Here is a 14,401-nt window from a genome sequence, read left to right as displayed (position 1 = left end):
GTTATCTCAGATTCTCCAGCATCTGCAGTTCCTACTATCTCATGAATAACTCATGATATGAGTTAGCCACTAACGTTAGCTGAAAAGTTTCAAATTTATTTTTTTTCTTAAAAATGGTTTCAAAATAGTCCAGTTCCCCTGCAGCATTTCACCACATTGTGATTACTGATAAACTAGTTGCAAATAAACTGCTCTTGAAATGTTGGGGGAGGATCTTCAACCTTTGGTGGAGAAGATAGAGATGTGACCAGGCATAAAAACCACACTGCCAGCTGGTGTGAAAGTTTATTGGCACCATCTCATCAACAGGCCATCTTTCGAGGAAGCATCTAGCCAATTGAGGATTCTTAATGATCACAAAAAGGCCTGTTGTCAGAGGTCTGTTGCTTTTTCAGTTGTCCTTAAGGATACTCAAGGCATTGGGACCAGCTGCTAGAGTCTGATTGCAAACTGGCAACAATAATCTGCCCAGGATGTTTTAAGGCCTACTCCTTCTACCTGGCTTTAGTTGTGGTGGCAGGCTGCAATTGAGTTTCCCTCTCTACAATAGTCAATTGGCTACTGGGCTTTTTTTTAATTTTAAAGTTTTGAAAGTTGTTTGCAGAGAAGAAACCTCAAGATGGAGACAACATTTTGCTCCTGCTGAACTGCTGGCTTCATTGCCTTCTGAGTTTGAAGACCTGCTATTTTCCCTCTGATTTCAAAGATCTTTCTGAAATCCTGAATTAGTTGGGAACTTGTCATTCAGCCAACGATTACCCAATTCAAGGAAGATCAGAGCCAGGAGCTGTTTCCCACCAGTCCAGTATTGTCACCCTGATTTGACCCCAATCTGGGGTCTTGAACCAGAGGGTAAATTTCTGCCTGTGACATTCCCTTTTGAAGCACTTAGCAACTCTGTGTGCAAGGCAAACACAAGCATCTATTAAACCCACTGTTGCTAGGTTACTGTGGCAAGCATAGCAATGGTATCATTGCTGTTTAGCAGAAGCCTGTCTGGTAGTGAGCGGGTATATTATGCAATTGCCCTTTATCAACTGAAGATTTTTGCAGGTGGAAAAGAGCCAAAGTCTGGCCTCCAATCTCAGCACCTACCCATACAGATTCTGCTTCAGTTACAGTTGTAGAAATTCAGTCCACTGTCATTATATGGGTAGTGGCCTGGACTGACTAGAAGGCCATATTTCACCCTGGTATTTGGCCAGTATCTGATTCTATATTTAACTGATAGTCACACTGTTCTTACAGTGTTGTTATGAATTAAAACCATTTTACAATGATTTTTCTCTCTCCTGCTTTAACGGAGAAGTAATGCAATGCAATGTAACAACATCCTTCATCTCTCATCTGCTCTTTCTGATTGTTACTGATTTTTTTTAATATACTTTTCCATGCAATATCCATTCAAAGCAAGCGTTTTTAAAGAATTAACTTCAGATTTGGTTTGTTACAGTAAACTGACTTGGTGTTATCTCACACTACCTTTATTTACCATTTAATTATGTTAATTCAGCTATGTTATTTCCAAGTACTTCAAAACACTATGAGGTTAAAACAGCAACTATTTATGTCTTTGTTATAGGTATCATTTCAGAACTGGAATGCTGGAGAGCCCAACCAGTTTCGTGGGATTGAGAATTGCGTTGAAGCAGGAACAGGTTATGAAATGCAATGGAATGACATACATTGTGAAGCATTACATGATTGGATTTGCAAGATTAGGAAAGGCAAGGATGAAAAAAAGTTTTCTCAGCTTGTATTATGTCATTTTGAAATACATCTAAGACTCAATTAGAAATGATTAGAAATGTAATTGTTGAAAGCATGAGTTATGAAAGAGTTGTTGAATGCTTTAGCCTGGGCTTTGCTGTTGTGATTTTGCCTCCAGCAGGGTATTATCTCTCATAACTAAAGGACATTTAATCCCTGTTTCTGAGTTACCCCTATTTTCTGATCTTAGTGAGGGTGTTGTTAGTGAGGGCTTGCTGCATGCAAATAGACCACTGTACTTCTTACATTACAATGACGACTACCGTACACATTAAAATATACTTCATCAGTTGTAAAACAATTTGAGATCACTGGTGATTGGCGATCCTCTCTCCTACGTGGAAGAAGGTGTAACATGACTTATGTTATGTGGGCTAATAACTGTAATAAAATATTAGAGTGGAAAATTAGTGCAAACTCTTTAAATTTTCTTATAATGAAATCACTGTCAATAAGGTCTAGGCTTACATGTTAATTCTACTTGCGAAAAAGATGACAAAAGAAATAATTCAGGGATAAGAGTTTTCCATTTGGCTCATTCTTCTAGGCATTAACTAAATGAATGGCATTTACACTGGGGTTGCTCATGAGTGAAAGAACTGAAATGTTTAACAAATTTTCGGCAGTGAAGTTTTGTTAGGGTCTGTTTCCTTCCTAAGGTCACTTGAAATAGCACTTCTATTGCCATAGTGACTGGTGTAGTGATGGTATTTGTGTTTTATACTGTATTAGCTTTTTAAATATCACAGCGTAAAGTAGTATTGTGAGGAAAGCTTAGGACGACTTAGTATTAATGATTTTCTATGGTTACAGCAACTGCTTTCTGTCGTTTGAGGAGTAGTTCTAGCTAATTATACATTCTAATGATTATGTGTTCACACAGGCAGACAGTATTTGCTGATGAAAATCAACATTCAGTAGGTCTTTCACTGCCACTCCAAATCAAGTCCTACTGCTTAAAGTGAATCTGGCAAATGCATAGCTGAGGGATTCTTTGTTGGAACAAGAATTCTAGTTTCTTGTTTTCAATAGGCAAAATAATTTCATGTAAGAGTAGTCTTTGTGCAATGTGGCAGTGACAGAAGGATTGAAGAAAAAAATGCATGGCTGAGAAGTGACGAATGGAAAAAGAAAAACACTGATAGTCATGAAGAGGAAAACTAAGGACAAATGTATGCCAATGAAGAAAGAGGGAAAGAGAGAAGTGTAATTTGACATTTAAAGATTAAGTATGCACATATCTGTAATCTATTAATTCTATAATCCATTGTAATTAACAAGAAAATCCATCAAAAGATTATAAAGCTGTCAAAATAACAACATTTTTTGTTATTATCTCAGAAAATAAAATTATCTCTACAGTATTCTTAACTTATTAACTAATACCTTCAATTAATATCTAATAATAAATCATTTTGTTTCCATAGGACAACCTGTAAAGCCTGAACCCTTCAATCCAGATTCACAGGGTGAGTCAACACTTTATCAAAATTTCTTTTAACTCTTACTGATAATTAAACTGCTTATTAATTACTAAATCAAAGTAGTTAGAACTGGGTGGAATATCATGGTGATACTTCTAGAACACAACAAACCAAATTCTCATGTAGAACCTCTGTTATGGCCCATTTTGATGTTTGTGCCTACAATTTTCCATTGTCAAAACTGCTCATATACTTATCAACATGGCAAGCTTTCTCTGGGCTGCCTCCAATGCCAATATATCTTTTCTTAGATAAGGGCACCAAAACTGTTCACAGTATTCCAAGTGCCATCTGATGACTGCCTTGTATAGTTTTAGCAAAGTTTCTGTATTTTTATACAGGTGAAGGCCTTGTAGTATAATCACTGGACTGTTAATCCAAAGACCCAGATAATGTTCTGGAGATCTGGGTTTGAATCTTGCCACGGCAGATGATGGAATTTGAATTCAATACAAATTTAAAATTAAGAAACCACAAATCCATTGCCGATTGTCAGGAAAAAATACCCATTTGGTTCACTAATGTTCTTGAGGGAAGGAAAACTGTTCTTTCGGTTTTTAAACCATCATCCTGGCCCGGTCTGGCCTATATGTGACTCCATACCCACAGCAATGTGATCGACTCTCAACGATTAGGGAGGCACTAAATGCTGGCTGAACCGGTGATACCCTTATCCTGTGAATGAATTAAAAAAAAGTTCCATTCCCTTTGAAATGAAGCTCAACATTCCATTTGCCTTTCCTATTACCTGCTGAACCTGGATGCGAGTTTTTCATGACTCATAGATGAGGACTCCCAAGTCCCTCTTTTCTGTAGATTTCTGCAATCTTTTCCTATTTAAATATTATTCAACTCTTCTATTTTTCATGCTGAAGTGCATATCTCACATCCACATTGTACTTCATTTGTCAAGATTTTACCCATTCACTTAACCTGTCTATATCCTTCTGTAGACCTGTGCATCATCCTCAGGATACAGCCTTCCATGAAATACTTTGCATTGATCACTGAAGTGGCATTAAGATATTTTCTATCCAACCTGTTCATGTTACTATACATCTCTAGAGTAGGTGAGACGTGAACCCAAGCCTCCTGGTTTGGAGGTAGGGACACTGCCACTGAGCCACAAGACTCCTACTGTTATACAAGAGCCTAGTAGTTACACATGAGAAACAACTGAAAACTTTTTGGGCTAGTGCAGTTTGGAGTAAGTCAGTTTTTAGGAGCAAGTAAATTATTTTTTTCTCTATGTGGGATGTAGCCTTTGGTGGCTGGACTAGCATTTATTGCCCATCCCCAACTATTCCTTGAATTGAATGATTTATCAGGCCATGTCAGAGGACAGTCAAGAGCCAATCACATTGCAGTGAGTCGAGAGTCACATAACAGACAGAACAGGCAAGCTTGACAGATTTTCTTCCCAGAAGGGTGTTAGTGAACCAGATAAGTTTTTACAACCATCAGTCCACAGTTGCCATTAGGTTAGCTTTAAATCCCAGATTTTTTATCGAATTCAAATTTTGCTATCTACCACAGTGGGATTCAAACCGATGTTCCTGCACTATTAGCTTGGGATTCTTTATTACTGATCCAGCGACTTTACCACAACACCGCTGCCTTCCTGGATTGCCGCACAACAATGCTGACTCTGAAAAATTAATTTTAAAGGTGCACAGTATCATTGCCATAAAAGAAAATGACTGGTGCAGATATTTTTAAAACATAATTTATCTGTTTTTCTTGTTCATCTCTTTTCTCTTCTCCCATTGTTTTGTTTCCTGTACAAATAGGTAATTTGTGTTTCCTGCTTTTGCTTCTTAGTTTACAGTGTTGTGTGTTTCAGTGATTCTTTTTGCTTTTCCTGCTCACAAATGCCTTGTACATAGCACCACATTGGATCAGACTCAGTTAAAAAAATCAGTAGAAACCACTGATGACAAGTCTGCAAAATTTCTCTCAGGATGAACACCGAAGATTATATTGATTGCTGAAAGCAAAATTTGGCCATTGTTTTGGCTTCAAAGGAATGCAGCCAGAAAAGCATTGAATTGACACTTATCATGAATCATTTGAAGGCTATATGAAACTATTTTGATTATAATCATATAACAAAAAAATTAAATACATTGAGCACTTGCTGTCCGATTAATATGCAATGTCAATAATATGCCTCTCATCTGAGTGTTATGTAAATCTTCATGCTAACCTGAATGTTTAACAGGCAGCACTGTAGATGGCTGGTTTGTTAATGGTGATTCACAATACTACATTAACCACGAGGCAATGTCTTGGGATGATGCGAGGGCTTTCTGCAGGAAGGGATTTGGCGATCTTGCTATAATTAACAGTGCTTCTGAAAGATTGCTTTTATGGAAAAAGGTAATGGAGATTTTGTTTGAAAATGCTTATATTTGTTTCTTGTTTATTTGTATACTTTCTTGAAATATATTACCTGGAAATTAATCCAAAATATCATTGCAGATTTCGAAAGTTCCTCACACTCAATTTTTCATTGGCTTGCTTGTGGGTCTTGATAAAAGTATTAAGTAAGTGAATATTCAGATGATATTTTCTGTCTTTACCCTGCCATTTCATTCTTGGGGATTTTAGCTCTCTTTATCGTTTAATGGGTGTGTGTGCTTCCTATTATGATGCAGATACAAAGATACTGAAAGATCTTGTGCTTAGTTCCCTGGTCTGGGATGAATTAGCTTTTTGTTGATGTTGGGTAGGACTTTCTCTGTAGCAGTAGATTTAAAGAACTTTATCCATGTTACCATGAAAATAGGGAAAATAAAACCATATAATCGATCTTCACAATTAAGCACTTTTTTAAATTCATTCTCGAGATGTGGTCATCACTGACAAGACCAGTATTTGTTTCCCATTCCTAATTGTCTTGGAACTGAGAGACATGCTGGGTTATTTCAATGGGAAGCAAAAAGTCAACCACATTACTGTGGTCTAGAGTCACGTACAGGCCAGACCAGTTAAGAATGGCAAATTTTCTTCCTTAAAGAAGACCTCAATAATCATACTTAATCTCCGTGAAGTCTTGAAGATAGGAAGTTATACCGAGGTGCAATTTGGGTAACTACAGTCAGTCTCAGTGCTCCAGGCCAGTGAAGGGATTTAAAATTAGTCAAATCCTCCTGCTTTTTATTGTAGTGGCTAAGCTACATGGTCACTGCATCAATGCACCTCTTGCAGTGTTATAAACTACATAGACAAGGCACCTCCTTTTTAGACAAGCCAGGCACTGCTTGTCCTCTCCAGCATGCTTCATTGAACCAGGGCAGATCCCCTGGCTTGATGGTAGAGTGCAGTACATGCCAGCCTGTAGGGCATGATGTTGAAGTATATTCTGCTGCTGATGGTCCATGGTAACTCACAGATGCCTAGTCCTTGAGTTGCTATATCTGAAGTCTATCCCATTCAGCGTGGTTATGCAGCCACTCAAAACAAAGCAAGTATTTTAAATGAGAAGTTTGCTTGCCCATGTTAAACCTGATGCCATGAGACTTCATGGGGCCTGGGACTGTACACCACTATGTCGCCACCTCTGCTGGGCTTGTCCAAATGAAAAGGTTGAACACAGGAATACATAGATATGCTGTATTTCAAGCAACTGCTTTTGTATGAAATGGACAGAAAAATGATGTTTTCATGATAGCAGAACTGGAAAGCTTGCTCTATCTCACTCCCTGTCTCTCTCAGCCTCTCAAAAAGCATGTAATGAAGTAAATTCTCCAAGAACCCCAGAATATATAAGGATTTTGCTAATGCTAAGAGAACAGCTCATCAATTTAACAGATATGTTCTCAGGTTAAAATCTAACAATTCAAGGTCACACAGAACTTTTAAACTGCATATTTTTTATTGGTTCCTTTTTTACTATATACTCTTCCTTTTCAAAAGTTATGCCCATATTTGCATGTGTTTGATGTTATGTTTTATTATATTTATGATAGTATATTATAAAATTCTTTTCTTTCAAGAACACCATGTAGTTGGCTCCTTAATTTTGAAATAGTTCTTTTTTTTTTGAAATGGGATATAGCTAGATCAAAGTAGATTTTTTAAAAAATTATCTTTGTTGTGGCCAAACGAGGGAGGTAAAATAAAAGGGGAGCTGATTCATTGCTTCTAACCTGGTCAAAGCATCACTAACACTGAATTACAGTGCAACTGCAGTATCCAGCTGTGCTTTCGTGATAACTCTCAAGCAGTTTTTGTTATTGTCTTTTGGAAATCAAATGCAGGTCAAAGTTGACACAGTGCACCTCATAAAGGCAGTACAGGAGTTTAGCAATAAAAACTGTCGTTACTACCATCAATCATAGGAAATCACCAGTTGGATTATTGGATTTTAGGCCAATGCCATAATTGCAAATATCATTGGAACTGACGTTTTCAGCTGACGGATGGAATACATGGGTTTCAATTTAACTTCACAAGAAGGGTGAAAGCAATTGGAACCTCATTTAGAAGACTGCAAATACGTCAAATATTATAAGGTAGAATGAAGTAAATGGCTGATATTTTCTGAGATAGTGACACTATCGTCTTTGAAATGTTTTTCCAGATGGATAGACAATACCCCGGTGGATTATCTTGCCTGGGAGAATCATGAACCAAATTTTGCAAATAATGATGAGAACTGTGTTACCATGTATAGTCACTTGGGTAAGAAAATACCGTGCTTGATTTCAGACTTTACCATACACTTACTGGGTGTGGATGAAATATTTGTTAATGAGACAGTCAAATTCCATTGTTGAACTGCATGAGTATTTCGAGATATATTTTTGCCATCTTGGGAGCTGGAACAGTACCTGGAGAGCATGGACCAGTAGCGTTATGTTAAAGGAGAGGGCTAGACTAATTGGGCTGCGTTGGTGCGAGTGGGAGTGTAAGAAAGCATTAGTAAAGGGGAAGAAGGTTATCAAAGAAGGTCTATGGGATATGTCTCCTTATTAGCCATGGCAAAGAATGTAAGAGCTGGGAGGTTATGCTAAAAATATGATGAAAATGCTGAAAAAAGTGTTCAATTCTGGACACCATTCTATTGAGAAGATATAAAGGAGATTTATGAAGATGTTGTCAGGACTGGAGAATATTAGTAATAATGAGAGTTTGTATAGTCTAGAGTTGTTTTTTTTGGAACAGAGGAGATTGAGGAGAGATTTAATTGAAGTGTATAAAATGATGAAGTGCTATATGGGACTGGTCAAAGAAACCTACCAGCATCATGACAGAGAGGTGACTGAGATAGGCAGGACATCTGTTTTGGGGCCTGGATGTACATCTTACCAAAGTTGCAACAGAATGGACATGCTGGAGAGGGGAAAGAAGATGGGCTGGCAAAGTACATTTAAGGAGGACCGTCATCCACTTGGGCTGGATTGAAATAGATCGTGATGGATCAGGACTGAAGACGGAACCTTACTGCCTATTATACCATGCTAGACTGGGGATTTTAGTCAAAGTAAGTACAGATAAACCAGATAAGAAGGCTGCATTCACCTTGTTGAGGGCCCCATTACCAGAAGGTATAGGTTTAGGTTGAGAAGTTAGAGGGGTTTTGAGGAGATTATGGTGGGTAGTCTGGAATTCTGTGCCTAAAAGGCTGGTAGAAATAGACACTCTCATGACATTTTCAAAAAGAACTTGGAGTTTCACTATACATGACATAGCCTACAAGGCTATGGACCAAGAGCTAGAAAGTGGCATTAGGCTATGTGATGACCAGTGCAGATTTGATGGGCCAAATAACCTTCTTACTTGCAGTAAATTTCTATGACTTAAAGAGGGCAAAAAGACCATCAACAGGGAAAAGAAATGGCTTGGAAGTCTTCTGAAGACAACTGTGAGCTTCATGAATAAAGATATTTAATACAAAAGCAGCAAAGTTATGTTGAATTGTTTTAAAATTTTTGCTAGGTCATAACTCGAATATTGTGTCCAGCGCTGGTTGCCACATCTAAGAATATACAAAACATAAGAATTGGAGACCAAGGATTTGGGACAAGTGCAAAATATTGGGATTAGCGCACCTTTAATGGCAGTTACTTTGGTGCAGACTCGATGGGCCTAAGGGCCTTTTCTGCGCTGTATGACTCTGTGACTCTATGACAATATGGCTCAGTGCCTTCTATATTATTAATACAATTGTGGCTGATCATCTGACTTAACTCTACTTGCCTGCCGACTCCCCATAGACCTTGATTTGATGAGAAGCCAAAGGTCTACCTCAGGCTTATATATAAGCATCATTAAGGAAGAATATGAGATGCCTTAGCTATAAGGATAGGTTTGGGAAAGCTTAAAATCTATCTTAAGGTGGATGGGAGATTGATTCAGGGTACAACGTAATGTAGAGCAGTAGACAAAGATAAACTGGTTCCATTAGCTGATAGCACAAGCACTACAGGACAAAATTTTAAGGTTTTAGGCAAAAGATGAAGGGGTAATGGTGGAAGAACATTTTTGTAATGCAGCAAGTATTAAAAACATAGAACTCACTCCATACAAGCATGGTAGAAGCAGAGATGATTAATAACTTTAAAAAAATTGATTAGGCACTTGAGGGAAATAAACCTTGAGGGATTATGTGATAGAATGGAGGAGAAGGAATGACTGGTTTGCTGTACAGGGAGTTTGCATGGACTTGAAGGAGCCTTTGACCTTCTTCTGTGGCATATTGACTTTATGACTTTTGTGAAAGAAAGTAGTAAATGAAAACATGAACATATCCATGTGACTCATTGAATCTTTGAACACATCATGATCTTCATGGCCATGAGTGGGAGGAAAAATAAATACTATCATACTTCACTTCAATATTCCCGTTCAAGAATGACAAACCTGTTGATGAAAGTACATTTTGGTCCTAAGTGTAAAAGTACCCCTTTCTTTTTTTCAAGGGTTCTGGAATGACATGAACTGTGGGCATCCATTCCCTTTCATATGCGAAAGAAGTAACAGTTCAATCAACACAACATTTGCTCCCACTGAAGCTCCTGGCCCAGGAGGATGCACTCAAGACTGGATTCCATTTGGAAGGAAGGTATTTGTTTACGAAACTGTGAAGATTTAAGAAGACATTCAGTGGGTCACTGATGAAATAGAGTAAGCTGCACTTACTCCAACTCTTCATCACCTAGGGAAGGACAGATGTACATTAAATCCTGCCCTTGCTGGTGACATCCAAATGCCAAATATCAGTGAAAGATAAAAGTAAGAAAGTTGCAGAAAGAAGTTGGGGAGTTACAAGAGGAATGAGCACCTGCTAAGTCTTTGGTGCTGTTTTGGGCACTCTGATTTGCTGAGGATCCATTTGTTAGTCACTGAGAGAACATATGGATTTTGAGACTGAATGTTTAAATCAAAGTGAGCAGGGTGCATCATGATGTCACTTTTTTGTGATGTTAAGTGAGAGGGTAAATCAGTTTGTGCTGCTGATGAGTACCAGTTTCATTCTAATATGTACAAACTGTATTCAGATCTCACATGTGCATCATTTAAGCTCTTACCTCAGTTATTCATCAGACATACAAGGCTGGATTTTCTCTAAACTGCAGGACCCTGAGTTGGTGTTCTGAGCCCTGATATACTGGGACCCAGACCAGTGGAAAAATATTCCTGCTGGAGGTCTCCTACTTGTCCATCTCTGGGCTTGCTGTCCAATTAAGGACTGGGGAGATGAGCAGGTTGGAGACAGGCTCAATGCTGCTGGCCGAAATCCAACAGACCAGCAGATCAAAGATTCTCAGGAGTCATACCAGGAGAGGGGGCTCTGCTGAAACAGGTCAGGAATCTTGAAGTTGTTTCAATGTGAAGGTACTGTGGTTAGTCTGCACATCATGGGGAGAAAGCTGGAATCTAGAATAGTGATCAAATGGTTTGGAAGGAAAACCCCTCCAATCAATAGATACCAGCTAAGACTAAAATGTTTTATCATCATAGAATCATAGAATCAGCCCATCGAGTCCACACCGCCCCTCTGAAAAGCAGCCCACCCAGACCCATGCCCCTATCCTATCCTGTAAACCTGCATTTCCTATGGCTAATCCACCTAGCCTGTACATCACTGGACACGACGGGGCAATTTTTAGCATGGCCAATCCACCTAATGTCCACATCTTTGGACTGTGGGAGGAAACCGGAGCACTTCGAAGAAATCCGTGTAGACATGGGGAGAATGTGCAAACTCCACAATTTTGGCTTTTTTTTGTTGGCTTCCAGCCTCCAACTCTGATAGCTCCATGGCCTGATGGTGTAAATCTGCTGCCATTCAGCTGGTAACTTCTGCAAAAAGCAAACTGATAGAGATGGTGCAAACTAGCTCTTAATTGGGGCCTAATAATGCAAGTTGACTATCCACTTCTGTGGACTGGGCAGCTAACCTGCTTTCCGGCTGGCAGCTGAGAATGGTCCCTGATATTGGGAACGTACTAGGGAACTTTCCTACTATGGCTTTTCCATTTTTGCACTTACCCTGCTTCTGAGCCCACTGCCTTGGGACCAAGAAAATGTCTCACATAAAATGGATGTATGACTATAGATGAATCTAGGAACTTAGAACTTGAGTCTGTTTGTTGTGTTATGAATATGGAAATTATGCCAATCGGAATCAAGTATAATATTAAGCTTTTTATTTTTGTTATTTGATCTTGAGATCTGAGCAACACTGACAAGGTAGCATTTACTACTCGTCTTGAACTGCCCTTGTTGGTGAGCAGCATTCTTGAACTGCTGAGTCAATCTGGTGTGAGTACTCTCAAAGTGTGAAGTCTGCAGTAGATGAGTTCAACTGAATGTCTTATTAGGCCATTTTAGAGGACAGTATGGAGTCAACCACATTGCATGGAATCATGCGTAGGTCAGACTTTAAAGATGACGAATTTCCTTTCGTAAAAGACATTAGTGAACCAGATGCCTCTTTATTGCAATCCAGTAATTTTATGGTAACCATTACCGAGACTGGCTTTTATTCTAGATTTAATAAATTGAATCTCACTTCTCCATTTGGTCTGATGGTGTTTGAACTCACCTTTGAAGCATTAGTCCAGGCTCTGGATTACTGGTCCAATAACTATCATGTTGACTTGCTTGTTAAACATTTTGGGAAAATCATTAAGATGGTGAACTGAGGAATGACTGTTGATGCTGTGTGTGTAGACTTCCAAATTCTCTGCTTTTGACCACAAACCAGCAACACCTGCTGAAAATATATTTTAAATGATGCTGGGTGAGGACTCTGTCAGTTAACAAGCACAGTGCATTCTGCGAGACAAATTAGAAAGGGTGGCAGATTTCCTCTCTAAAAGGCATTAGTGAATTACACGTTTTATTTTTATCAACAACCTGGTGATCTCAGGATCATTATTAATGATTTCAGATCTATGACCTCATGAAATTTAAATGTCTCCCAGCTGCAATGCTACAGGTTGAACTCCAATCTCTGGAGAATTAGGCTGGGCCTTGAAATTACTAATGCAGTAACATACGACCATACTACCATTGTCAATGTATACATATGTAGTGATCAATAATGTCACATCAAATGTTTAACAGACAAAACGCTCACTGGACAATTTTACTACCATTTATACCAATTTCCTAGTCTCTTCCTCCAAAGTTACAGCAGTGAGGGTTGAAGCCCTGGAGAAAGCTATCCAAACAGAATGTCTTTAAGGGCTATGAATAAACTGCCTGCTGAAATATTAATCTAACTTAAAGTGTTTGGGCAGTGATACATTTCAGCACTTAGGGATTTGTCTAAATTATGCTTCACTGCAATTATTTAATTAGTTGCAGAATTGATTGAGTGCTGTAATACTGAAATAAGACTTATGTTGGAATTAATAACTACTTCAGAACACGTGTGTATCAAGACACAAAGATGTTGAGTAGGCTGTACAATCAAGCTTAAAGTTTCTGATTGCAATGGCCTAAATATTTGTTTTTAGACTATGCATTTAAGACCATGATACCATAAGAAATAGAAAAGGGAACAGGCCTTGGGCCTGCTCCATGATTCAATAGGAACATGGCTGGTCTGACAGTCCTCATGTCCACTTTTGTGCCTTTTCCCCATACCCCTTGATTTCCTCACTGATCAAGAATCTATCTATTTTAGCCTTAAATATACACAAGGTCTCTTGTCCCCACAGCTCTCTTTGGCCAGGAGTTCCAAAGAGTCTCAATCCTCTAATAGAAGAAGTTCAATTTCATCTCAATCTTAAAACGACACCTATTTATTCTGAAACTATGCCGCCTGGTCCTAGATGCTTCCATGAGGGAAAACATTTTCTCAACATTTACCCTGTCAAGCCAGTTAAGAACCCTATATGTTTCACCTCTCATTCTCCTAAACTCCAGTGAGTAGAGTCCCTACCTGATTAGCCTTTTCTCAAAAGATAATCCATCCATACCAGAGATCATCCCAGTGAAACTTCCCTGAAATGCCTCCAATGAAATAATATGTTTCCTTAGATAAAGTGACCAAAACTGCTCACAGGACTCCAGATGTGGTCTCACCAGAACTTTGTACAGTTGTAGTAAGGCTTCCTCACTCCAATACTATATGCTAGCTTTCTGTATTTTATGTACGGGCACCCCTAAGCTCCTTTGTGTTGCAACTTTCTGCGGTTTTTCTCCATTTAAATAATACTAGGTTCTTTTATTTTCCCTTCCAAAATTGACAATTTCTCATTATACTCCATTTGCTAACTTTTTGTCCACTTACTTACCAATATCCCACTGTAAATTATTTGTATCCCTCTCACAACTATCCTTTCCACATATTTTTGTGTTATCTGCAAATTTGGCTACGGTGCATTCGCTTCCTATCTCCAAGTCATTAGTATATGTAATGTAAACAGTTGCGGTCCCAGCACAGTTCCCTATGGAACCCCACTGGCTACAGGTTGCCAACCTGAAAAAGAGCCCATTATTCCCACTCGCTGTTTCCTGTCCATTGCAGAATTACTACCCAGTCAGGTACATCCATTACAATATATTATAAAGAAAGACACATACCATTCTTTAGATAACAAGGTGTAGAGCTGGATGAACACAGCAGGCCAAGTAGCATCAGAGGAGCAGGAAAGCTGACGTTTCGGGTCTAGACCCTTCGTCAG

General features: G+C 38.7%; 1 protein-coding gene across 1 annotated transcript in view; it reads left to right on the top strand.

The window, feature by feature from the left end:
• The window catches only part of mrc1a (mannose receptor, C type 1a), a 134,725-nt gene that overhangs the window by 78,836 nt on the left and 41,488 nt on the right, over positions 1-14,401 (top strand). Inside the window, exons 15-20 of the mRNA XM_048610831.1 lie at positions 1,583-1,727; positions 3,198-3,239; positions 5,476-5,633; positions 5,736-5,800; positions 7,840-7,940; positions 10,181-10,323. Coding sequence (XP_048466788.1) covers positions 1,583-1,727; positions 3,198-3,239; positions 5,476-5,633; positions 5,736-5,800; positions 7,840-7,940; positions 10,181-10,323 — 654 coding nt within the window. The remainder of the gene's footprint in view (positions 1-1,582; positions 1,728-3,197; positions 3,240-5,475; positions 5,634-5,735; positions 5,801-7,839; positions 7,941-10,180; positions 10,324-14,401) is intronic.

This window comes from Rhincodon typus, chromosome 2, assembly GCF_021869965.1.
Source record: "Rhincodon typus isolate 14 chromosome 2, sRhiTyp1.1, whole genome shotgun sequence".
In the NCBI taxonomy this organism is placed as follows: Eukaryota; Metazoa; Chordata; class Chondrichthyes; order Orectolobiformes; family Rhincodontidae; genus Rhincodon; species Rhincodon typus.
The sequence above is the reverse complement of the archived record's forward strand: the minus strand, read 5'-3'. Positions and strand labels throughout refer to the sequence as shown.